The 27,710-nt window shown below is 43.7% G+C and overlaps 1 protein-coding gene across 1 annotated transcript in view; it reads right to left on the bottom strand.

Moving 5' to 3' along the window:
• Positions 1-27,482, bottom strand: part of PTGFRN (prostaglandin F2 receptor inhibitor) — a 104,365-nt gene extending 76,883 nt beyond the window's left edge. The window contains exon 1 of the mRNA XM_075909226.2: positions 27,238-27,482. Within this exon, the coding sequence (XP_075765341.2) occupies positions 27,238-27,289 (52 nt within the window). The 5' untranslated portion in view covers positions 27,290-27,482. The remainder of the gene's footprint in view (positions 1-27,237) is intronic.
• Between the last annotated feature and the right edge of the window lie 228 nt (positions 27,483-27,710).

The following is a 27,710-nucleotide window of genomic DNA, read 5'->3' as shown; positions in this document are numbered from 1 at the left end:
ATCCCTTCCAGTTTGCAGCTCTTGCCTCAATCAATAGGAAAGTCCTGTGGTAGGAAGTGATGAGCACCTGATACTAAAATATTTTAGATACTTCTTGATTGCTCATGCTTTACGTATAGGAGAAGAAAGCAGAAAATCTGTAGAATCACCTACAAGGCACAGAAACCTGGAATTCTGTAAATAGTCCTCTCTCTTATGACACAGGCAGAGTGTATTTATTTCTAGAGCACAACAGACCCCACTGGGAGAGCACTCTAGTTTGCTAGCACCATGGGACTGTACACTAATGTCAGTTTCCAGATGAGGATGAAGCTGCTGTAATGTTGCATATTACTCTGAGGGTGAAAACGTATGTGGTAAAGGCAATAAGGGAATCTTTTTTAGCTTTCCTACCACCTAGCTAATCCATTCATGTCTTGCTGTTGAGACTTTTAAAGCTTGCCCCTTGTAGAGTCACATCAGAACAGACCACTGTTTTGGAGACCATTCTCTGGCATGAAGTTCCTTCTGTGGTCTACACACATTCACCTAATAAAAGTAAGAGCACATGGTTTCAACAGGCAGGAGGGAGAAGGTCAACTCTCCATGTCAGCTGCTCAAAGGTAAGTGTGATGTGATAAGCAGCGGGATGCCAATTAGAGAGCCATTCAATAGCTGAAAAGGAGAACTGAAAGGTGAGCAAATTGGTTGAGACTAAGCACCGTATGTCTATGCCCCAGAAAAGCAAGGACAGTTGAAACATCCAGGTGATTTCTTTCAACTAAGGCAGCCATATGATACAATGATACATGTCTGAGATCCTTCAGGGATGAACACACTAAAGTACCTTTCAAGCAGATACACAACGAAAGCTGGATTTGCCAATAAAATGCAACCATGTCTGGGGTGGAACAAAGCATCTCTTTAACAGAGAACAACAATTTATGACAGGAAGAACAGGGCAGCCAACTATGAAAATGAATGGAGGTATTTAAGATGGAAGAATCATTACCACAGCTGCAATCTGGATTGTGATTCAGTGGAGTATTGTATCAAGGGCAAGAGTCTCCTCAATGTGCCAATGTGTCATCAGCTCCAAACATCCAGGAATTACTTCCACCTGCTGACGTGTCTCCTATTTCTAGCAGAGACAGATCTCCCGTTTCCATGCTACACTGAAAATGCACTAACCTTGTGATGTGCATAACAGTGCCGCACACAGTGGTAAAAAGTCCTGTTCCATACATCCCTTTTGCACTGCCAAGGAAACACCCATACAAAGACATCAGAACAGCCTTTCTTCCGGAGGAAGGCTGGTCAGACCACTGTCAGAAACTATTCACCTGCCTGTCATCTGGGGAAGGAACACTGACTGAAGAGACAGGAGATTCCTCTATTGGCTCGCCTCAGTCGCGCTACAGATCTCCCTCCTCAAGGAGTGGAAGAATTTGGTCCTTGTCTCTGATCCCTGCATGCTGGATTGCCATTACACAGCTTCAACCAAGAAACAAATGCACTGAATGACAGAACCACCTCTAGTAAGAGAAGGAAAGGGAAAAAAACCTGAATGCATCCATACTTGTGTCAAAATCCTCTGATATTATTGCTGCTACATACATTTTATTTTATAATACGTCTCTAAAAGTGACATGTTTACACCAACACTGTAATTTTTTTTTAAAAGATCCATCCAATTATAACCTTTATCTCATACTGTGCTTTGCAGTCTGGCAAGAAGTAGGTTAGGCAGATTGAAAGGAATTTCTCTGAGTGTCAGAAATTCAGCTAGCTACTTTAAATAAATTACTTTACTCAGCTTATATCTAATTAAGGGAAATCTCTTTCATTCGCACTCCCACTCACCCCAACACCAGACCCTTCTCCCTAATGCAGATGTACACAAAGGGCTGGAGAGCTGGGGGTTTATACTCAATGAAATGGTAGGCACTCATCACTCTTTCTAAGCGACAACACTCTGACTGCTCTGATCAGTAGAGCACCTGCCAGCTCATCATCAGAGACCACAGGGAGACCAAATGTGAGTCTTTATGGCTAAGCTGTAATCATCCTACAAGCACTAGTGTGTCTGAAACATGCAGAGCTCTATACCAGGTATCCTAACAGCCCCGTTATACCTCCCTGATTGTGGAACCATCGAGATAAAGTGTAACATGCAGATTGTTATGACTCTACAGATGTGCAGCATTATCATCTCAAGACATCAGTACGGAGTGACTGGGAGAGTGCACAAGAGACACACATGTATTGTTCTTTCCCAGTCTGTTGGGGTTCTTTTTTTAGATAATGCAGAGAGCTTATTTAAAGGAATTAAGCCTGGGTGTAATTGCTTAAAACCCATTATCTCCATTGGGCTGAGGCAATGCATATTGCATCTTAAGGGCAGCCTCAAAACATGTGATCAGAGACTAACTGCATTAGATTTTTGGGTAACCGGATGTTACCGAGATCAGAACAGAGACTTGCAAGTCCCCTCTGCTCAGCATGCAGAAAACGCCCAAGGACTCCACTCCAAGTGCCCCAATCCATGCTCCACCCAGAAGCTCTAATGTCCTGCTCTACATAATAGGCAACCAAGGAGTAAAAATCCCTCTTTTCTTTCTATACAACATTGACTTGTTATCTCATCCATCTCCCCTTCCCAGCAATGAAGTTTCAACTCACCTAAGCAACTTGTAACCCAGCTCCTCTTAAGTAGGCAATAAGAGACTTGAGGTCCCGAGAAAAAATTCAGATCAGGAGAACTATTGGGCCCCAATATTAATACCTGGAGAAAGTGGAAAGTGCCTTTCCACAGGAAACAGAGTTCCACCTGTCCCATACAAGTGCCTGTATGCTGCCACCATCTGAGACGTGCATGGAGGATGGAGAAGATCAAGACTTGGAGGAACAGAAATAGGAAGTATGCTTCTTGCATCAATCAAGAAGCAAAGACTGGTGTCACCGAGGTTTGGGGAGCCTCCAGGCCCTGCGCCCCCATCCACAGCCAGATGTGAGTAAGCCAGCAGGTAGAACAGAAGGTTTATTAGTTCACAGGGATACAGTGTAGAACAGACTTGTTAGCAAAGGAACCAGAAGCAGTCAGTACAACCCATCTTGGAGTGGGATCCAGAGCCAGGGCCCTGGACTCCCTCCTTGTATCCTAAACCAGCTGAGATTAACTCTCACACTCAGCAACCAGTCCCAGCCCTGCAGGAAGCCCCGCCTCCTCCTTTGTCCAGCTTCCTGGTCAAAAGGTGTCACCTGATTATACACACACCCGGCTCAGGTTACAGAGAGCCTGGGCCAGTGTGTATGTGCTGGGCTATGGCAGAGGTCCCTCAGCAAGAGTCACACCTGAAATTCCCATACCGGCACCTATTCAGTGTCCAGGGAAACTGCGGCACGCGCGCGTGCACACACATACACATGCAACATAAAGCAAACAGAGTGCATACAATCCCCATTTCATCACATCTGGTAAGCTAAGTGGGAGTTTGTAAAATGGAACACCATGTATGGCTCAGTGTTTTGTATCACAGCCTGATGAGAGCACAGGTCCCAAAGTGCAGCATCTTGCAGGTGGGTGCAAAGGGTGCGAAAGCACCCTCCCCCCCCCCCCCCCCCAGTCCCTCAAGTAAGCATGCTCCAGCTGGTCAGGGAAAGGTATGAGCAACATGCTGCCCGAGCCACCTACCCCCAATGCTCTGGCCGGCCGGTGGAAGGCTGGAGCTGATTTCCCACGCTTACTTGGGGCACCATTCACATCCTTGCAGTCCACATTTAAAAAAAATTAATGCACCCCCCACAGAAATTCCTGCATATGGGCCTGTCTTGTTCACTGCACAAAACATATCAGAGGAAGATAGTAGACCTCATATTAAAGATGAATTCACAAGGGAGAAGACAACTGTAGTTTATTATAAATTGTTAAAGCAGCTCTTGTTCTAAACAGATCACGGACTATTAGATGTTTACAGCACTGAAGGTTGTGCCTTTAGTTTTCTCATAGCATCAAATACAACCCTATTAAGCGTTGGCTTTGTATTTCCTTTCATTGCCACTAATAGTTAAAGGTAATAAAGGGCTGTAGAAAGTGGTGAAGAACTCTGTACAATTCAAAAAAATAACTTTGTTTTCCTATCTGAAAGACCCTCACATAGCAATTTGCATGGCACCCAGTCTACCTACCTTCAGGGAATAATGGGCTAAGTTGCCAAAATAGGTTGAGAGAAATCCAACTTGGATATATAACTTTAAGACCACCAGGTGCTGCATATTTAAGCACACAAGTTGACACTTTACTAATATAAAGTAGAACATCCAACTTTTACTAAGCCCCGGTCCCATACCAGGGGTGGGCAAAAGGGCCTCTGTGGGGGCCTGCCAAGCGGGTTGATCCAGCCCGCAGAGGCCCTGTCGTGCTCCCAACCCCAAGCCAATTGGGGTCCGAGGGAGGGAGAGCATGCAAAACTTCCTCCCGCTCTGCGAGGAGCATGCTGCACTTCAAAGTGCTACGCGCTCCTTGCAAGGCAGGTGGAAACGTTGCACGCTCCCCCGCCCCCAAGCCCTGATTTCCTCCACCCACCCTCTCTCCCCCGCAAGGAGTGCACGGAAATTCAAAATGCCGTACGCTCATGCAGGGCAGGGGCAGGGCAAAGGAAACTTTGTAGAACTCCCCTGACCCCAGGCCCTGATTAGCCTGGGGGCTAGGGGAGCACCCAAAGCCTCCTCCAGCCCTACCCCCGCCCTGCGAGGAGCACGCAGCAGGGCCCAGCGTGGGTGCCTAGTGGGAAGGGGGGGGCAAAGGGGCTTCCCCACCCCCAGACCAATCAGTCTGTTGGTGGCATAGCCCAGAAGCATATTGGCCCTGCCTCTTTCAGTTTAGGCCCCGCCCCTTACAGGCAGCCCAGGAGCCATCAGAAATTTTTTAAGTGGCCATCGGCCAAAAATTATTGCCCACCCCTGTCCTTTACTGTTTTTCTCATACATAGTTTTTTCTCAACAACACATATAATCATGTGTAATATCTGCAAGTGTGAGAGAGAGTGTGAGAGAGCGAGCATTAATCCTGACATAAAAAATACATTAGTACAGATAAAATATAACAAAGCACTAATGATTTTGAGTGCTCGATCTGACATCTTTAAAAAAGCCTAATTTTTGAGAGGATTAGTGTTCAGTTTTTTCTGAAAATCAGGCCTTGTGGTGTCTCAGGTTGTGTAGTCTTAAATCACTAGTCATTCATTTTTGAAACTCTGGCCCTGTGCATATTGGTATTTTTGTTTCCCAAACTGAAATTGCAGTGAGCTGGAGTGTGCTACATGTAAGAATTATGCATTTAAACTTTAGCACCGTCTTCCAGGACTTGTGCATTTTCCATGTCTCCCGATTCTTCTTTCTGTCTGTTTTAATAAATTAACAGCTCACGCCAGGCATTCCTTTTGACCATTGGTCCAGCCTTCCATCAGTTTAATTCAGGTATGGAGGCAGTTAACAATAAATCTATGTTGGCTATAAGCTTTGGAGGCTTTGTATGCCAGCACACTTTCACTTAGTCATACAGTTTCTTGGAAAGAGAGGGCTAATTATACCCAACTGCATGGTGAATTTTGTGATGTGGACATATAGCCCCCTCAGGACTAAACTCACCTTTGTGATTTAAGAAAGAATTTACATGTTAATCCATGTTTCTAGAGTTAAAATGTGAGCCTGAATCATTAAGCCTCCATAAATAATACACTAGCGAGTCACATCTTGTGCATAAAGGTGAAAGACTTCTATTTCTGGTCCTGTAGGGAGGTAAGGAAGAATGTTGTCTTGGGTTAACGTATACCCATTGATTTAAATAGCTTTACTCTCAAGCTTTAGTAATCTAACACAACCAACCAGACTGAACCAAGCTTTTGTTTACCTGGGGTTTGGGTGGGTCACCGAGAACTCTGTTCTATCTCTCTGAGTTAATGTTGTGTTCCCATGTCCTTTGAGCACGCCAAAGAATATTGAGGTATAGTCAGCCTAAAACAGGCTGGTTTGCAAAAACATCTGGTGGTACTTTAGTATCCGTTTTCCCAGAGACTGACCTAGGCATCCATACTGGGACAGAGAGGGTTCCTTTTCTGGTCAAAATCATATCAAAAATGAAAGGCTTGGCAAAGATGATGGTAAATATCTTGCTCCCCCCTTTTCAATTACAGAATGCCTATGTAAATCTGAGATTAAAGCACTCAGGGGGTAGCCATGTTAGTCTGTGGACAACTAATGGCCCATTCATTGTTTTTAAAGTTTTTTTAGATTAAAGCAGTAAGAGCTCGAGCATGTCTCTCAAATCATGCTCTCTGTGTGTATGTGTGTGTGTGTGAGAGAGAGAGAGAGATTGAGATTGATTCTGTGGTGCCTGGAGTTGGGGGACAAAGAGAGTTATCTGTGCTCCTGACATCCAGACTGTGGAGATTAGCATACTAAGTAGTGTTGCTTCGCTCTGCATGACCTGAAATTGGCTCTTGAGTGCTGATTAGGTTCCACTGGTTGTGAGAGAATGTATTTGAAACCAGTGGTCTTTCATTGGTTTTTCAGGCTTGTCACACACACAGGTGGGTGGCACGTTGCTTTCCACTAGGAAGATGCCCAAATGCCTTTCAATAAGGGCTATTAAATTACAGGAACGTCATCTGATAAGAGCTAAACTAAAATTAGGGATAAAACATTTTGCTTCTTTCTTTGACAGAATGCCTGGCTTTCAGGCCTCTTCTTGGTCTGTGAAGAAGCAGCATGATGTGGTGGAATAAACACTGGAATTTCTTGTTTCCTGTTCCAGGCTGTCACTGATTTATTACATGGCCTTAAGCAAGTCAGTTAATATCTCTGGGTAGCAAAATATCCATACTGTATCAGTTGTTAGTAATGGTGTATCTGAACCGGTACTGAACTGCTTGTGGGGAGATGGCTCAGGAAATTTTTATCATGCCATAAGAGCCATGCTCTGATTTCATTGTTTGTGCCTTAACTTGGATCTTAGCATGGTTGTTTTTTCATTGAAAATGGACCCCTAAATAATTCAGTGAAGATGGAACCTTAGACAATAAAATCTTTTCTAGAAATTTATGATCTGCATGCTAGTTCAGCACCAGCTTGTCCCTACAGTTTTGCCGCATGGAAAATAGTTTGCAAGTGCACTGTCAAATTTGGTATGGGGGTGGTCCTGCACCATCTGTCTCACTTCGGGTGTGTCTAAACTACAGGGTTTTTTGAAAAAAGTGGCCTTCTTTGAAAAAACTTCCCCTGCGTCTAGACTGCCACAGTGTTCTTTCGAAATTAAATCAAAAGAACACAATGATTTTTTCGACCGCGGTAAACCTCATTTTAATGAGGAATAACGCCTTTTTTCGAAAGTGCTCTTTCAAAAAAAGGCGTTCTTGAATGCCAACAGGGTTTTTTCAAAAGAGAGCATCCAGACTGCCTGGGTGCTCTCTTTCAAAAAAGCAGCTTGCTTTGTTGAAATAAGTGGTTGCAATCTAGACGCTCTTTCTAAAGAAGCTTTTTCTAAAGATTCTTTTGAAAAAGCCTCTTTCAAAAGAGGCTTGTAGTCTAGACGTAGCCACTGTGTCCTCCACCAGCCTCATTGCCCAGTCTATCACCACCCCCCATTTACATAATCTGTGGTGATGATTGGAGAAGAAAGTGCTGCTCAAGAGAATCAGGATGCAAGGTGCACTGGAAAGGTTAGAGCCTAACATGCATGTTTTAGGTGGCACTGTGTCGTGGCTGCTGTTGCCAATACTCTGGCTCTGCTGGATGGTTCTGTTTTGTTATAATGCCAATATCTGTCACCCACAGTGCAGCCTGCTAGAAGAGACTTAATTATGAATGTTTTTTCAAAAGAGGATTGCAATCTTATTAAAAAAGAAAAGGGGGAAGGTGAGATTATGGGCATGCCTAGGCCAAGAAAATGGGTAGTATTTCCCCCCCCCCCCCCCCAACATGTTAGCTGACACATTTTCATTAGCATAACTTTACGGTAGACACTCAGAATTATGAACACCTCAGGAATGGAGATTGTTCAAAATTCTGACAAGCTCATAACTGAACAAAACATTACGGTTGTTCTTTTAAAAGTTTACAGCTGAACATTGACTTAATACAGCTTTGAAACTTTACTATGCAGAAGAAAAACGCTGCTTTTCCTTAATTTTTTAGTAGTTTAACACAGTATTGTAATTGCTTTTTCTGTTTCTGCTGTTTGCCTGATTGCATTCTTCCCGTTCCAGGTAAGGGATGTAGTTCACTGGCCAGTTCACAACTATTAGATTCTACTGTTTGATACCTTAAACACAGAATAGATTGGGTAATGGGAGAGCCAGGGGTTGCCAGCTCATTTGTTTCTAAATGTAACTTCCCTGCTCTATGGTAAGTGCAGAGTCCTTTGTAAAATCACATTGGTTAAAATGTATGACTCAATGTCTTAAAACGTGATCATTACTTTATTTAGACATGGAAAGAGATCAAACCTAACTAGGCTTGATACACTAGCCCAAACAGTCCTCAATCATTTTTATCAGGCAGGGGGAAGGGGTTTGGGGTGCAGGACTGGGGCCGGGGTTTGGAATGCAGGCTCCAGCTGGGCACCACTTACCATGGGAAGCTTCCAGGTAGTGGTGCAGGGGGCTAAGGCAGGCTCACCCCTATCCTGGCCCTGTATCAGTCCCAAAAGCAGCCAACAAACTCTCTTCATCCCTGCCCCCCTCTGCTCTGTGGAGATGGGGTATAGAGTGGGGGGAGGAGCACCCTAACATCAGCACGTCCCTTCCTCTTCTTCCTGTGCCCTGCACAGCAAGCAGGAGGCTCCCAGGGATGAGGGGCATTTCCAAGGCAGAGGGCAGGAGCAGCACAGCAGTGCTGAGAGGTGCAGATGAAGTGCCAGCACTTGACAGCCTCTGGGCCAAACCTCTCAGGATCACCTGTCAAAGGTTCCAAGATCTACCAGTAGATCTGATCTACTGGCTGGTGACTACTGGTGTAAATGGTTAACCGATAAGCCTGGGCTGATGACTAACATTCATGGTTACACACAGGCTCCAGCCCTGCTCCTGGGGAGCCAGATGCCACCTCACATTGCTGCAGCGTGTGGCAATAGGGGGGTGGCAGGAGGGAGACAATGCACGCTGGGAGTCGACTTAAAAGCCGGCTCCTGGAAAGCCACCTGTTGCCCCCCTTCTGTATCAGAGGCAGCAGTATGGAGCAGTAGGTAGGAGCCGGTATGCACAGGGAGCCAGTTTAAAAGCCGGCTCCCAGCATGCAGTGGCTCCTGGGGGCCCCCACATGTAACTACTGAAGTTTTCACCAGTTACACGATTACTCAATTACACACATTTTAACATCCCTACTACCAACTGTGCATGAGCCTGAAGGGATAAGGGATGTGAATGGTTAACCGATAAGTATCAAACTTACCAGATGATGCTTACCAGTTATGGTTAACGGGCAGGGGGTTGCTTCAGCCCAGATGGCCCTACTGTACACCATGGGCAGGGAAGCCGCTCCAGCACAGCCAGGCCTGAGCGCCCTACCCCCATTTAAGAGGTTATGTTTAACTGGTTAACTCATTAAACGGGATTTTACATTCTTAGAAGGGATGCACCTCATTTGCCTAAAAATTAAGAAAAATCAACGACAGTCTGTCTCATCACCCCTACGAGGGTGTGAGCTGTGAATATTTCTGACCATAGCAGCTTTATGCTAATCACTATATACATTTCTATAAAGGAATCACTTCATCCATCACTGAAAAGCAGTCACTTCTGGCCAGCGTGGCAGCTGCTTTACAGTGTACCACAACACTAACAGTAGCTCAAGACAGAAAGAGTGTATGTGTGGCGGAGTCTTTTTCTGCTGTATTTATAGCAGAATTTGAAAAGGATATCAAGATTAGAACCATCTCCACCCCCCAAACACACCAGAATTTATGAGAAAAGCAGAAGGAGGGAAAAATAAACCCAAGAATTGCCTAGTTGCTTGTTATCCCTTGACCTTCTATGCAGAAAGGGTTGAAAGCTGTTACCGAAAACATTAACAAAACAAAAACAAAAAAAGAAGAAATAAAAGAGGGGAAAATAAACTGGAGCCCTCAGAGCCCTCTATAAAAATAAAGTGAAATGGGAGGGAGACAGGGCACCCAATGACCTAGGGCCCCAAATTTATTTTAATGATCCTACTCTTATAAAAGATACTATGAAAATTTTAAAATATATACACTGTAAAGCTCTTTGAGACCCTTCTGAATGAAAGATGCAATCTAAAAAGCCAATATACAGCCATTATAATCAGCTCTTCAAGCCGGCCAATCTGACTATGGGTAGTGCTCAGGTTACAAAGGAGTTGCACAGTTCTATTGGAGCCAGGTGTTTCAGAAAGGTGTTTTTGATTAAACGAAAGCATGCATCAGTACTATCAAATCCCAGGGCTCGTTTCAGTTCCTTATCAGAATATTGTAACAGTTGTACCAAGTCAGAAATTCCCACTCTGGTCTTTGTGACAAAGAGAAGAGGAGTTAACTTGCCTTTCAAAACATGAGACAAACAACCTCCCATCCTGCAAAAAAAGGAAAAAGAATACTGATTTGCCATAGTGTTTGTGCAGCACCAACTTAAACCCAAGAGTTTCCTAGTTGCTTCTTATCCTTTGACCTCCCATGCAAAGAGTTGAAAGCTCTGACCAAAAACATTAACAAAAAAAAAAAAGATTAAGAAAAAAAAAAGATTAAGAAAAAAAAAAAGAGAGGCACTGAAATCCACATGATTTGAGAAAATGGCCCCCTCACTCATGTCCCATGATAGTGTCCGAGATTCCTACTGCTTGCTGGATTTTGAGAGTAAGAAGCTATGATTTCTTTATCTCTTAGAAACAGCAGCAACAGAAAAACTATGATGTTATCACAGTCTTTAGAACATTGTTTAAAAATAAAGATGTTTTCAAAAAGCCAACTTTGCATCTAAGCCAAGATGTCTAAGAAAACAAGATGCATGTTGATAGATTCAAAAGCCTCAACTAAAAGGCTGACAGGTCCTTCCTATGTAAACCTATTACAAACAGATATTTACTAATTCTTCATTGTTTGCAATTTCTGCTTTGAAGTTTGAAAGTAAGATTTCTGTTCATTTCCTCTGGTAAATGATTTTTTTATTCTATCTTATCTCATCTCCATGTTTGTAAACCAGAATCTGACATGTTAACAGCACTCCCTTGCAATAAAGTTTGTTTAGTTAATTATTAAACAGTAATCAGTTATTACTCTTATAAGAGCAACCAAAAAAAGTAACTAATGGGCACTTATCTTGCCACTTGAGAACCTGCAGAAGAGCTATATTTGTGGGGTCCTAATTAACAAGCCATTTTTTATTCCCTAATTTCTCAGCAAAAGGAATTGAATTAAAAAAAAAGATAAATGATCTGAACAACATATCCCAGGAGATAATACTGCCATCAGATTAAGGCATTTCAAAGAACTTAAATGCAGGCCTCATAATGTAAAATATTTTATGCAAGTTGCACACTTTGCAATTTACTAGTGGGCAGGTTTAACTAAATCTGTATACTAAATATGTGTTCATTGCATCTAAAGAGTAAAAGTGCTCCCCCTTAGTCCTGCACTGACAGACAAAGGGGGGGAGGGAGGATGTATTTCAATCGTGTTAGCTTAAAACATCATTAAACTTTTTTAAAATGACTCTTTAGCCTGTCAAGACACACAGTTTGTGTTTATTCAGATTACAAGTGCAATTGCCTATAGTTTCATTTGGTTAGGATATTCATCACTTTCTGCACTGTCCTAAATCATTTCATCATATTGGTGGATGCATTACAGAAGATGCAGTCCATATATAGCAGGGGTGGGCAATAATTTTTTATGGTGGCGCCACTCCAAGATTTTGGTAAATGGTCAAGAGCTGCACTTTCCTACAGAACCGTGTAACAGGGCAGGCTGCACCACCAAGGGCGCCTCCTGCTGGTCACTCGGGGAATTAGCAGTTTTGGTGCTGGAACGCCCCCTTCTGGCTGATGTCTCACCCACGGTTACTGTTATTCTCCATTACTCTAGGCCAGGACCCATGTCTCTCCCAGACCATAGCGTCCTCCAACCAGGGCACTGCCCCTGCACTCGAGTCCTCCCCGTCTGGAGACCCTCAACCCCCCCATACCCACCTTGCCTCAATGTCCCATTACCAGTCTTCATCTAGCCCCTGCCTCGAGAAAACTGCCGGCTGAAATGGCCACTCATCATTGGCAAAGAGGTGTGAACCTGCTGCTTTTGCCTATCCTGGCTGCTTCCCTGCAGCCCTAGTACCCTGAGGCCTTGCTTCAGGCCCTACAGCCTGGGCGCTTGCCTGACTAGAGCTTCCCAGCTCTGCCTGACTTGCCCTAGCTCTGCTCTAAATCAGGAAACCCCCATATACATGTAATGAATTCACTTGTTAGTGCTCTATCTAGCAGATATATCAGCCTCTCTCCCATGGTTATGAGTGTTTATAAGTCTCTAATAAAGCTAATATCACACTGCATTAGTCAGAGTTAGACTATAAGATCTTCAGAACAGGCTGTGTTTAAATGTTTGTGAGTCACCAACTACACTTTCCACTCAAGTTTATTAGTCCTTTATAGCAAGAACTACATGCTTCTATGCATTTGTGCAGTGTTGAGCACACCAGGGCCCTAATTGTGACTGGATCTGGTTGCCACTACTTATAAACAGTTTGTAAGAAAAGATCTTTGGCCTTAATGAAGTAGCTTACAGGGTTGATTCTCAACTTGAAGTGATAATCTGATTCCAATGTTTATGCAGCTGCAGAATTATTACAGGATCCACCCTCTGACAGAACTATGCTCCAGAGTCTAGTTAATATTTCACTTCCTCTGGTTGGTGAGAATACCTCCCGAATATAGACCTAATGTAAACCAATTCAGTCCTAAACCTGTGCATAGCCAGTGGCAACAGATCTGAGCCTCAGTCAGTTCTAGTGGATCTGAATACTAAGGCTGAAGATGGCAGACATAGTATCCCCGCAGTCAATTATTTCATTGCTAGCTTTAGCAGAAATATCCAACAAGTGCACTTATTTGCTTTTGTGAGATGCAGATGTAAGAGTGGAGTGAAGTAGCTGGATGGGATCAAAGGTTGCTAGAACAGGGAATGGGGAAGTTCTGAAGGGAAATTGAACTCCCACCTTTGCCCAGAAAGAGGGACGGAGAAAGAGGGACGGAGCAGGAGGAGCGACCTCCCAGTGCCACAAGCCTTAGCTGAACCTGGATGGCAGTAGGGTGGCTACCACTGGTTTTCCAAAATAAGGGACTGTTTTCTTAGCACCCTGCCCCACTCCTCCCTTGATATTTATATTATTACTAAATAAAACAAAACAAAAACAAGCAGCACGTCCCTACATTTGCCTGGGGTATCTCTTGCTGCTTTTTGCAGTACTCAGCAACTCCTGACCCTGTTGTGAATAGATGAAAAAAATAAGCAACTGTTGGCAACCCTCATGGCAGCATCCCATGCATTACCCAATCCCTTCTTGGGTGTCAACCGCCCCCTCTCAACCAAAGCCTTCACCTCCATCATCAGCTTCTGGAGTTCACATCAGAAATACAAATTTATGCCACAGATTGAAAACTCAAGCATTAAATTGAGATATTCTAAATATGGAGATTTTGAGCAAACTGCATATCAAAATAAATAAAAGTTATACTTGTAATATTACCCTTTTTCATGGCTAATTACATTTAAAAACTCTGGTTTTGAGTTTACTGGTTTCCGGAGACACTTCTATGTGCTATTTTGACAAGTATATGGCAAAAATTATCATGCTAATCAAAACATAATTATGGCGAAATTAAAGTCTGGTGAGACAGTACAAAAGACATGGTGTATCAAACCTCCATCCAGTAGGCAGTTTAAATTCAGCACAGGACTGTGGGCATCTCATGATTTCTCACCTCTCGTGCTTTCAAGTCAGCCTATAACTCTGCTGCCCATAGCAATTTCTCAGGAGAAAAAGAGGCCAATAAGTCGCACCAAAAAGAGGCCAATAAGTGTCAGACCCCCTCACCTTCGCAATTCTGACATTGTGAAGAAAACACTTTGGACGGAAGCAATAGAATCAATGGGAGAAAGAAAGGAAAACCAGAAAAGACAAGAGGATTATGATTTCAAATGTAGAAATAGATAAATTCTAAAAAAGCCAGATGAGATACCATTTTCCCTACAAGCGGCTAATAACAAAGAGGAAACAGATGAAGTTTCCAAAAGACAGACTATATGTGCCAGATAAGCAAAATTATCACTCTAAATAGAAAGCTATTCAAATTTTTCAGTAGGCATTTTCAGCTCTTTATAAACTCAAGTTCAGCACACTTGTAACATCTTTTTCACAAACAGTACAGCAATTTCAGTACAACCAGACTAGAGCAGAGCCACACTCTGAAGCATTTATTGCAGAGGCTGCTGAAGTACAGCCATACAATGATCTAGAGAAACAGATCTCAACATGCAACCTTGATCCAAGTGACAGTTATAGGTAGGAACCCATAGTCTCCATGGACCACAACAATATATCTGAATTGCATGTGTTCCGTGTTATGTGGTTCTGGAGAACTTGTAACGCTCCTGTAAGTTGCCACTGCAGTCTTCTACTGGCCAAAGTTTGGGCTAGGGATGCAAATGGGTAACCAGTAAGCTATATCCCCGCAGTTTGAGCCAAGAGTGGAATGTACACTCAGTCTGCTTTAGGCCGTCTACTTTACTGACTGATCTTTTGAGACAGGCAAAGTTAGCAAGAGCTAGCTTGTCTATAAGCGAAGCTCCTCCCGCCAAGGCAGCTGGGTTATGGATGGTCCTAAGTGTGGTTTCCAACAGTTCCTCATTACAAGGGTTGTCCCTTATTTTTTCATCTCTGAACAACAAGATTAGGAGTTGCTGAGTGCTGCAAAAAGTAACGCACTCTGGCAAATGTAGATAAGTGTGATTATTATTAATTTTATTATTATGATCATGATCATCATCATGGGTTGGTGGCTGATGGTCTGTGGAAAGGTCTGTGTTGAACAGGGTGGGCCATACACCAAAAAGTTTGAGAACCACTGCCTTAAAGCATAAGAACTGGTAAGACCTTCTATAGCTACTCTAGCTAGTTTAAATGGAGATTACATATCCACCACCAAAAAAACATGTCCTATTGCAACCATCAAAGGGAGAAATTAAAATCAACTAACTTAGCGCTAGTAGTCTTTAAAGCAGGGGTTCTCAAACTTGTGATACCGCAACTCTCTTCTAAGTTGCTCGCAACTCCCTAGGGGGTCGGAACCCACAGTTTGAGAAACATGGCTTTAAAGGATACACATTTTACTTCATAATGGGAATTCATTAAGTGATTACTGAAGATATTTCAGTAGCCAGATCAAGATGCTCTTCCATGCATATTTCATTGTGTACTTTTTTAAAGTTTTACCAAGCCATTTGACTCAATAATAGGTTTGTAGATGTCCTTGTTAATTTCATAGAGCATAATTATTTGCTTGTCTCTGCTTTAAGCACATTGTCTTTTAATTTCACCCTTTTCACCCTCATTGTCCTTTTATGCTTATAGGAAAGAATAAACAGGAATGGTCGGTTAGCCTTGTCTATAGCATTCATTAATTTACTATATGTCTAACATAGACTGAAAAATTAATCAAGTAGTTCCAAGCTTCATTTCTCCTCATACTGAATCTTCCCTGCACAAAACTTCCAAAATATTCCATGGACCTGATTCCGATGTATTTTTTTAGAGAAGATCATCAATATCTTCAAATGTGACTAGTGATTTTGGGTCATCAACTTGACATTTTTAAGGGAGCCTGATTTTCAAATGCTGGGTACTTAGTACTTTCTAAAAATCAGACTCCTTTAAGGAGTCTCCGGATGGGCACCCACCGTTATTAATCACTTTTTGAAATTCTTTTATTCAAAAAGCCTAAACCTGAAAGGAAGTTTTAAGGAAAGAACATGGATGTATATAAGTGACATAATATTTCATATTATTCTCTATTCCTTCTCAAAAGTTTTACATCTTCAACGTGCCTGGATGCCACATACTTCTTCATTGAGTTGGTCACACTGACACTAAGTTCTTTTCCCTAAAGATTTACAACTAATTCAGAATGCATCATTGTCTAAAATTAGTTTGTAATGCTCCTTTCAGTCTCCACTTGCAACACAGCCAATGGAAAGCTCTTTATGTGTCTTCATTCAGAGGCAGCATGCTATGGAAGAACAATCATAAGGCCAAAAGTCTAGATCCAGCAGAGATACCCAGCCCAGATTCTCACTGTTGGCTTGGATAAGTCATGCACGTTGTCTTCCTGTGTTTGTGTTTCTTTCCTTGTAAAATGGGGAGACTAACTGATGAGTCAATGCTTCAGTACCTAAGCCAGTGTCATAAAAGCTTTAAGCACATCACCACCTGTTCCCCAATTTCCTACTTTTGCTACATTCTTTCAGAATCCCTCAAAGTATTTTCTAGTTTTGACGCATTTATTTTAATCAAGTTTCAACTGCTCATTATTCACATCCTTCACTGATAGCTTGCAAGAGGACTATGTCAACATCCGCAAAACTGATCCTCTTCCTAAAAAATTAGCCACTCGTCTCCCCTTTCTACATCTCACTTCTTGAGAAGCATCTCCACCCCGTGACAGGACTTTACCACTAACTTCATGCTTACCAAGTTTTTATAGAAACTCCTGCAAAAGCCTAAAAGCATGTCCAATTGCTTTCCTTTACTTACCCCTTTAATACCTAAGAAGTTAGATAGCACAACTCATCTTAGCAAAACACACAAAAGTTAAGGATGTTAAGGTTGTATTGTCAAGCATTCAAAATCCAGGAACTGCCAGATTCAAACTGCATGAGCAAACTTAATTTGGCTCACTCTGTGTGTATGCATTATGTACAATTACAGGCTATTTTTCCACATGACCCATCTCATTCAGTTCAGGGGATGGACCTTTTCTGGGAGTTGAGAAGGGTTGTGTCATAAAGGAGGCTGTTGTCCAAAGGACCCCAGCCAGCTCCCTTTAGTGCAAAAGGTGGGAGGTCTTTAGTATATGAGGCATGAGGTTGCAGGAGGAGAAAGGATAGTCTCAGGGTTAAGGAGGGGGAATGCCAACATGGAGAACTGGATTACATTCTTGGCTCTGCCACAGAATTCTAACTGCTAACAAATTCTAATAAGTCTCTACTGAGCATGTGTGAAATGATATTTCTAAGGCTTATACATTTGGCCAACTGGGGCATTTTTTTCAGCAAAGGCAAATGGCACTTTTTTGACACAAAGATAATTCTTGAGCCAAATTTCAAGCCCTTGCTCCAAAGCATGAAGGTACACTACTTCTCAGTTTAGGGCTTGACTACACTACAGGGTGGACTGATAATCAATAAACTCAATTTCTCTATACACAGCCAAACAAAAAGGATCTTTCCCTCTATAATCACTGAAAATACAGAAAAGTAAAATACAAAAAATGCTGCTTGAGAACTTACAGGTTGAGGATATATACTTTGAGAACTTGAGAATATTTACTTTTATATTTTGACATGTGTCTTTGATCACTTGTGTTCTAATAGTGAAATGTTAAAGCTTTATAAATCTCAACATTTACTGTCATTAAATATTCTGACTCTCCCTTTCATAATTTCCCACAACTGTGAAAATTTAAATTGATACAAATCTAAAGGAATGCTTAAAATGTAGATATTATCCATCAAAATTATGAAAAAACTGAAAAATCAAATTCTACCAAGCATAGTTATAAACAACTAAAACATAAAATCATAGGGATAGAAGAGACCACAAGGGTCCAGTGGCTTTCAACCTCTTGAGACTACCGTACCTTTCAGGAGTCTGATTTGTCTTGGGTACCGCCCAGTTTTACCTCACTTAAAAACTACTTGCTTACAAAATCAGTCATAAAAATACAAAAGTGGTGCAGCACACTATTGAAAATTGCTTACTGTCTCATTGTTACTATGTAACTATAAAATAAATCAATTAAATATAAATATTATACTTGCATTTCAGTGTATAGTATGTAGAGCAGTATAAACAAGTGTTTGTATGAAATTTTAATTTGTACTGAGATTGCCTCTGTATCAGAGGCAGCAGCACGGGGGCAGGCTCCATGAGAGCTGGTGCTCACAGAGAGCCGGTTCCCCAAGCACACTGGCTCTTATGGAGCTGCATGTAAATGTGTGACCGCTGAAAATGTCAGTAGTTGCATGTTTATAAAAACAAACCCACACAAAATGCTTTTTAACATCCCTAATTATTCATCACCAGTTAATTTGTCAACAGTTATTCTGGAGGACAAGGTGGGAGTAGTAATATCTTTTACTGAACCAGCTTCCGCAGTGAAAGAGATAAGCTTCCAAACATAACTCTTCTTGATCTTGAAAGCTTCTCTCATCAAAAGAAATAGGTCCAGTAAAAATACCACCTCGACAGCTAATCTTTCTAATATTGTGGGACCAATTGGGTTACAACACTGCATATAGAACAATTATTCTGTTCTATTAGAATTACTCCATCTGTTAAAGGAACATTTTAGGATCTCAACAAACTCCTATTCATTAACACTACCATGGTAGGATTCTTCCTGCCATTTGTTTCCTTTTTATGTTCTGGAACATCTTCCACGATGCTCTACAATATGTCTTAGGTAGCCTTCGTGATAACTATATTGATTCTGATTTACTAACATCCCTTTTCTGGCTCTGATGGACTACCTATCTTTTTAAAAAATAGCACCTTCTTGAAGTTTAGTGCCATTGCCCCACCTCTTAGTCAAATCTTCTTTAAGGAATATTAAACTTAATTATAGCACCATGGTAGTGACTCCACACTTAAAGTTGTGAAATGATTTCCAGTACAAGTCCACATTTTGAAACCTCGTGTAACTCTGTAAACAGTTCTATCCTGTCTGATTGTCCTGCTTACTCAGATCAGAGAAGATTAAAAAAATAAGTCCAAGTAGAATTAATGAAGCTTTGAGATATAGAACTTCTAAAACACAGCAATTTCTCATTTTTCAAATATCTGAATGTTTATCTTTTAAGATTGATAAGAGATAGCTATGTATCCAAGGTTCTAGGTGGCCTCGCATTGTTATTTAGAAAATCCTATCTCAAAAGGAATTTTTGTCTAGAAACTAATAGTTTGTTTTACTCTGTTGACCTCAACATAACCTGATGCATCCAGGCTTTCCTTTAGAGTTATTCTCTGCAAATATATGAACCTCAGGAGGTGTCTGAAAACTTGGAACTTTGGGACTGAAATAACTTGTTAGTGAACACCAATATGGGCAAATACCTTGTGCTCTGAAAGGAGGGGGCATGGAGCTCAGACCCTCCACGGACAGGGGCTGCTGCTTCTATCAGAGGCAGCAGGCAGGAGCCAGTCTGAATAAGGAGCTGGTATCAGAGGCAGCAGCCTGGGCTGGCAGGGGGCTCCCCAGGAGTGGGGCCAGGAGCACACTGGGTGCTAGCCCTACGATTTCATGTGGTTACATGACTACTCAATTACACAATATTTAATATCCCTATTTGAAAGCATAATGATTGTCCCGTTTCACACACATAGTTGTTACTGGGGTATCTAATGCCCTGGTTGAGGTACACCACATACTGTGATAGGCAGGGTAGAACCCATGGATCTTGAAAGGTATGTTGTAGGAAATATTAATCATTGTACCAATGGAGAGGTGTCTGCAGATTCTGCATCTGTTGTTGTGGCAAGGATTGGTGCTGCTTTGAGTTGAGGGTCCTAGTCTGCAGGGAGCTTGCTTTTGATGGTGAGATTGGTGAGGTGGGGGGAATTATTAGAAGAGAGGTATGGAGACAGAATTCTTACTGTTTGTGGCCCCCATTATGCCTGGAATTTAACTGTTTAATGATTCTCCATATAGGTTCCAAGGTGGGGACATAGGTGACAAGCAGCAGGGAAGCAGTAGAAGTGGATTTTATTTCTATACTTGAAGTGGGTTCTTTCGTTCCATGATGTGATCTACTTCTCCAGTGAAGCAGGCTTGTTTGGTGAGTGTTTTAAACATGAATACCAGACTTTCTCCTTAGAACATATTACATGGTTTCTGAGTGCCCATGCATACTTCAGTGGTTCTCAAACAGGGATACGCATATCCCTGGGGGGATGGGAAGGAACACAGTTCTTCTGGGGAATAGAAATTAACTCATCTAGATATATGCCTAGTTTTACAAGAGGCTACATAAAACAAAACTAGCAAAGTCAGTACAAACTAAAATTTTAGAGTAGCAATAAACAAGTCATTGTGTCTCTATACAGCCTGAAAAGTAAGTATAATTCTAATTGGTTTATTTTGTAACTATATGGTAAAAGTGAAAAAGTAAGCAATTTCGCAGTAATAATGTGCCTTAGACACTTTATTTTAATGGCCAGTTTTGTAAGAAAGTAGTTTAAGGGAGATGAAACTTGAGGATATGCAACACAAATCAGACTCCTAAAAGGGATACAGTAGTCTGGAATAGTGGAGAACCACTATGTCTGGAGTGGTTGCTAGACTTCTGAAATAAATAAGTGTGGTGATCCCTGGGTTTCTTATACATCAGTGGTCACCAACCAGTCAAGCCTGAAGAATCTCCTAGTTGATTGCAATAGGCAGGCTCCCACCACTGGGAAAGAGGGGGAAGGCGGGCAGGAATCTTGACATGTTGCTCCTGCCAGCAAGCACTGCTTCCCGCAGCTCCCATTGGCTGGGAATAGGAAACTGTGGCCATTAGGTGTTGACGGGAGCAGTGCCGGCAGACATGGAGAGCACACAGAGCCATGTGCCCCCCTCTTCCTAGTTCCTGGGGCCACATGGGGGTGTGTTGCCCCGTTCTGGGAGCAGCATGTGGCGCCCTGCACAGATACAAATGTCTACTCACCGACTGAGGGTATCTGCTCAAGAGCCCCTGTGGCCAATGGAGAGGAACATGCTTACACCACTCCCAGGAGCCAGCATCCCTCCCTGGCAGCTCCTCCTGGCCGTTTGGCTGTACCCCCAGCATGGTTGGTTGGTTGGTAGGTAATGTAGGCAAGGGAAGGCACAGCCTTCCCAAAACTTCGAGCGTCGAAGGCTGGGGCCATGGCATGGCAACCCAGCTTCCTCCGGCCACCAGAGAAGGCTGGGTCCATGGCACAACAGCCCTGGCTCTCCATGTGACCAGGAAGCATCAGGCTGGGGTGGGCGGGACTTGGTTCCAGAGGTGGGCTGGGACTTGCCTTCCCCACCTGGGCTTTCACCCACTGCCCATGACCTCCAGCACTGCCCCAACCCAGTAAAAGTGAGAGAGGAGAGGGAGTGACTGGGGACGGGGGGGAGGGGTGGGGAAATGAGCAGGGAAGGGCCTTGGGGAAGGATAGATCTTGGGTTGCACTGAAATTCTGAAAGTGATTTTGGGCATAAAAAGGTTGGGGACCACTGTTATATATAGTTATCTGTAAAGTTCCATTGTTGAAGCTGATTGTAATATCCAAGAAGTTGATTCTGGTGTGTCTTTCTGTAAGTGTATTTTCTTCAGGACTAGAACTGTGCCACACATATTGGCAAAAGGCCTGGTACTGCTGGAATGGTGATAAAGTGTAGAAGACAACCTACGTGCCCCATAAACTCTGGGGTTGTGCAGCTTCCCATTTCTCCCTGCGCAGGGGATCAGGGCTGTAGTGGTGAAAGATTTCTCTCCCCAAGCCCTGAACCTGCCTGGGATGGTGGGGAGGAGCCTCTCCCTGCCAACCCTGGCAGAGAGCTGCTGCCCCTGGCAGAGGGGAGCCCCTCAATGCCAGCCCCAGCAGGGAGCTGCCCAGATAAGCACAATCCCCAGCTCCCTGCCCCACTGTGAGCCCCTTAGCCCAGAGCACTCTTTGGCACCCCAACACCCTCATCCTCAGCCCTCCCACACTCCGAATACATGGGTCCCACTCCTGTCACCTGAATTTTGTTATGTGTACCTCTGTGAAGGTGATGCATCAGACATCACCTCCACACTGGTGGAGCCCCCTCGATTTTTTTTATCCTTAAGACTAGGGATATGTAGCAGTAATTTAACTCCATCTTAATGGATGAGGTTGGGTTGTTTAGTTTGGGGGGGGTTACCCTTTTGGTTTTGGAGGGGAATTATTGAGCCAGAAGTAGTCGCTCTTAAGACTGTGAAATACTCCATTATAAACATGATTCTCACCCGGCTAGCTTAATAAAGTCCTTTCTGCCTGGAATTTCTAATATCTAATTGTTGGACATATCAGAATAATCTCACATTTGCAAATAATCTGTTCCCTTCCCCAACATGTGATTTTATCAAAAGCACTAAAAGACTTCTCAAAGACTGTAAAGACTACTGAATTTTCCACTTTCTAACAATCAGAACTTGTAATTATCGCTGAAGGATAACTCCCAAATTTGTTTCATACATTAGTAGTTAACAAGTAGTCTGGAACAGGACTATTTGATTTGATTTCAGAGGGGAAAAAATAGAGATATTAGATCTGAAACCTTCAGAATCTCCGTCAATGAACCTTAAGGTGGTACTGAAGTAAGTATAGCATTGCAACAGTATTTACAGAGTTCTGTAAATCCATTAAAGAAATCATCACAAAAAATGGAGGTTTTGTAATAACCCCTTTTTAAAGTGGTTCCTCTCTGTTTAGACTGGTATGGCTGCAATTTTTTTTAAACTGACCCTCATTTTTTATGCCACACTCTGCTCAGGCAGGCTTATACATCAGCGACAGGGGACTGGGCCAACCACAGTGCGCTGCTTCAAAGAGCAGCAATCAAGTGAGGATGGGATGGGGTTGGGGGGCAGAATTTTAGAAACAAAATACCTGTGCTACCTACTTCCCTGGGGAAATTTTGCACAGGCTTCTGAAACATCACACCAAAGACAGAAAAGTGCTGAAGAAAGGATGAGGCTAACCTACAAGTTGCCAGTGTGTCAGAGGAGGGGAGTAGAAGGGTACAAACAGATATGGGAGAGAGCGGGTCTCCCCGGTGAAAGTCAGCCTGAAATGTAGGGGAAGAAACATTTTACAATCATGGCAGGGGCAGCTTGTGGAAGGGGGATGAGAATAAGCAGCTGTGCCTCCCACCTCTTCCATCTCTGCTTCCCTAACTGCACCCTCCAAGAATATAAATCAGACTGACAAGATTGTGTAGAAAATACTTCCCCTTCCGAAAAATGACAGAACTGGTCTGGATATTCCCCTCCTGGTGGGGTTTTCATCTATTTCTGGGAAAAAAAGAAAAGAAAACTGAACCAATGTCTCCAACCCCTCCAAACATCAGTGAACAGACAGCTCTTCTCCCTTTCTTGCACCAATTGGGAGAATGCAAGGCCTGCCAACAGAAGTGTACCATTCAAGTGGAAGAGAATTAGGGAGCTCAGGGCTGGTTTCACTGTACTAGTTCTGGTAAGCCTCACCCCACCGAATCTCTCTTATTTCTGCCATCCCATCTCCTAGAACGTCAAGACTCCACCAGTCTCTGTTTTGTTTCTGATCCTATCTGTAATATAACTGCAGTTGCCAAGAATGAATAGAAAACGTGTGACAATTATAACAATACACAAGCAACTAACTGGAAGCTTTTAATAGCCATGTTTGAATTAAACCTTTATTCAAATTATTAATTGCCGGAGCATCTGAGAAACCATAACAACAGATGAAAGTAATAACAAATAACCCAAAAAGTCCATATCAAAGGTTTCTGTCAGGATCAGTAACGCTGGACAGAGCTCTGGAATTATGGAGGAGGGGAGTTGTTGCAAGGGCTTCCTTGGCAATGAAGAACATCATACACTTAGGGGCAGAACAGATGTGTCAGTAATGGGACCACATTAGTGTCTCCCTCTGTTTACCCAAAGTTCCTTCTCAAACAAATAAGAGAAAGCTTTGTTTTTTGTTTTTTTAAATTTAAGTTTAAATATCTTATGTGATTCTTTTAATTAGGTATGAAAAAGCTGGCAGTTATTCAGCTTGCTGATTAAACACACACCAAATGCCAGCAATAATACAATAATCACAACATCATTCTTTTAAAACAGAGCACTGTCCTGGATGTTTTTTGTTTTCCAAGTGATTTTCATACTGACTACAGATGTTGACACAGATAGCCAGATGGACTGAAGACCTGGGCAACACCAAAGCAAGTTTCCCCTCACACTGTCCCAGAGAGACCTTAGCCAGGTGAGAGGAGAGTTCAGACCTCTCAACATTTCTTTTGAGACTGACACTAATAGGTCCCTTGCTGGCAGCTGTGATGGTGGTTGTTTTCATTGGCTCTGCTAAGAAAGTAAAAGTTATTCCCACTCTGGTAGACAAGTGCTTCAGCCACATGCATCTTGAGCTACACCATGCTGCTGTGCATAGCACAAACATCTATGGAAGGCACATGAACAAAGAACAACTTTTCTAAGCCCCAAAATCATTTCCTCATCCCACTTAGACAAAAACTCTCACTGAAAAAACTGAAAGCCAAAAAATGGTTTTTAAAAATGGTGATGATTGGTGCAGATGATTGGTGCAGGAGAAAGATTCTGTTACCTGCATTTGTTACACATTTAACTGATTGAAAATGCACCACTGGTTCATGAAAGCAAAGACTTTCATTCCAGTAAGAAGAGAAATACTTCCCCAAGTGAAGCCTCCCTCTGCACAACAGATTTTAGGTTGTTTTAAAAGGTACCTCCGGTCTGAGAAGTTTACACCACAGGAAAACCAAGGCTAAACATTTATACCCCTTTCACCAGGCAATGCTGGTAGGCTCAGGAACTTCTGGGTAACAGCAGCATTTCTAGTCCACTCTCACATAAAGGGGAAAGATCAAGAGACAACTATGACCACAAAGAGTACTCACTCAAACAAACCATGCTACAAACAAAGATTCCTAGACAGCTTGCTGCCTACTGTGTCATACTTTAAAGAGAAGTTTCAGTCACCTTTTATCTTGTACAAGGATAGCACTACCCTTAGAAAGCCTTTGGGGCTTGTCTTAACCTAAGATTTAGTTTCAAAAGCACAATGTAAATTCAGTGCTACACACCAGGATTTTTTAAAAAACAGACTCCATCAAGCAATATTCCCCCTCCCACCCACCCACCCAAGATTCTGGACCTCATGGGGCCCCCAAACAATAACCTGCCGAGAAGCACAGCTCACACTCATCTGCTTGTAAGTCACAGGGTACTCTGTCTGCACCCTCAGGAAGATGAAATTAAAAGCTAACATTCAGGAGGTTAACTCAGCAACCACAAAGGCTAGAACATTTGTTATGTTTAAATGAAAGGTCAAATTCTGTTAAAAAATGATAGTTTAGCACCCATCTGCCACTAGCAATTAATAAAGTAGCCTCCTCAAGCCTTGCCTATAACAATGCAGCAACACTTCTAGTACCACTATCCAATTAAATGCATATAATGCATCATTTAAATATTGCATGCCATTCTGTTCTGACTTGAACCATCTTCGCTCTCCATTTAAATATATTCCTACTCCAATCTACTGTCAGCTGCAAAATACATATTTAATACATCTGCAGAAAAATGCTTTTAGATTGTATGTGCTTCAAGGCAGGAATTATCTTCATTTTTGCCCATTGTCAGTGATAGACGGTCAAAAAATAAACAGTACTGTACTACAAAATGTAAGTTAACCAATTACCCAGGCAGCTCATATGTTGTTACATATGTTCCTGTGTTTATCTGTAATGTATCAGAGAAAACCTCTGGACTGTCAAGTCCATTATTCTGGCTCTGATAGTGTCCAGTACCCAATATTTCCAAGGACTCTAAACAAACCTAGAAATCTTCCTTGCCAGCTGTACTTATACATGAGAGAAATCTCTTCCTGACATTGAAGTACAAGATTTCATTACCCTTATCTTAAACAGATAATGCTGTTATAAGGCCTAGGAGAGTTGGTAAGTATTACTCTTATGTCAAAATAATCCTACCTCCTTATAAATTCAGCTACATGCTATGCCCCTTCCGTCCTATGGAAATGAATTTCACAAGCTGACTCTACACTGTGTGAAGTAGTATTTCACATTCTCTTTTTAAAAAGAAGGTGGGGAGCAGTATGTTGCGCCTCAGTTATTTTTATTGAAGTTGTCAGAGTCATAGGGAACATTTTGTCTAGTCTTTAAAATGCCAATACAGCTAGAGATTACTGACCCCAGTTAATTGCTCTGGGGTTATTTGCTCTCACACACCTTGGCAATTAAAAAGATGTCAAATCTACAGGGTAAAAACCGCACAGCATTTAGAGATCAGGGCACAAACACAGAGTACACCTCCTGTCTTGTCTAGCACTATCACCCATACCTACCACAGCTACTCAGCAGATTTATACTTTAGTAAGTCACTGGAGACGTGCCAAGCGTTAATCACTGTGGCAGACGCAGAATGGTTGTGAACAAGCTTCAGATAAGTGCCAGAGAGCCTCTGAATGCCAGGGTGGGAGCTGGAATCTGTCCTCCACTCCTGTTACCTTGACCGGTCCCAATGGAAGGATCCTGCACTTCTGCTAGTCCAGCTGTCACAGCAAAGAACGCGGCGTAAAACCAAGAACCGGGGACATTGCCACGGCAGAGTCACTAACCGAGCACTGCGAGGGGGGAACCTGGCAGGGCTTAGGCGGGCTGAGTCACAGCCATGTGCACAGGGCACGGAACGCGGCAGCTTTACTTTGCACTGCAAGGCTGAGACTCGCAAGCGAGTGGGAAGTTCAGCGGCTCCCTAGCACACACCCCACCCCCGTCCAAGAGCCACAAACGCCCCTCTGAGCAGCTGGAGGGGGGGGGGTACCTGTGCCAGGCGCCCAGCCCCAAGCGGGCGGCTCGAGGTGAGCTTCCCGGCCCCAAGCCAAGCAGGCGAGGAAGCGAGCGGCGCGCTCAGCAGTCCCAGGGCTCCACACAAAGTGAGGCTGGATTCACTTCTCCGGGCCGGGCGCTGGTCTGGCCAGGGGAGGAGGCAGCGGCGAGCAGCAAGCGCCTCCGCGCTGCCAATGGGCTGCCTCGCACCCCGGAGCCCGGGCAGGGCCACAGCCAGGAGTGGGGTTCCCCAGGCTGGGCGCCCCCTCCCCAGCCGCTGGCGGGGTGACGGGAGAGAGGCGCAATATTCCCACCGCCCCCTCCCGCCCCAGCAACCCCGCTCCCCCGCGCAGGGCTCACCCAGCAGCAGCAGCAGCAGCAGGAGGGGCGCGCTCCCCGCGCAGTGCCCCATGCTGGCCGGGCTGCGTGCGGGGCGCACGATGCTGCTCCGAGCCGGAGCCCCCGCCCAGCGCCGGGAAGGTGCCGGACCCGCCGCCGCCCCGGGAGAGCCGCGCACCAGCAGCCCCGGCGCCCGCCCGCTCGCTGCCCTGGCTGGGAGCCGCCCGGCCGCGCGGCGCAGCCAACCACAGACACAAACTTTGCCAGCCCCCGCCTCGCTCCCCCTCCCGCAGGTACCGAGGGGGAGGCGCTGGGCTCCGGCCCCGCCTCTGCAAAGGGGAGGAGACAGACGGCCACCGGCCTGCCCTGCGACTGCCCGCTCACAACAGACCTCCCCCCCCCCCCACACACACACCCGGAGCCTGCCCTGAGGAGGGGATGCCCTGGCCAGGCAGGAGATTCCCAGCCTGGGATCATCCCTGCCTAGGGAGATG

Source organism: Pelodiscus sinensis, chromosome 1 (assembly GCF_052426305.1).
Source record: "Pelodiscus sinensis isolate ZL-2025 chromosome 1, ASM5242630v1, whole genome shotgun sequence".
Taxonomy (NCBI): domain Eukaryota; kingdom Metazoa; phylum Chordata; order Testudines; family Trionychidae; genus Pelodiscus; species Pelodiscus sinensis.
This window is presented reverse-complemented; position numbering and strand designations above follow the sequence as displayed.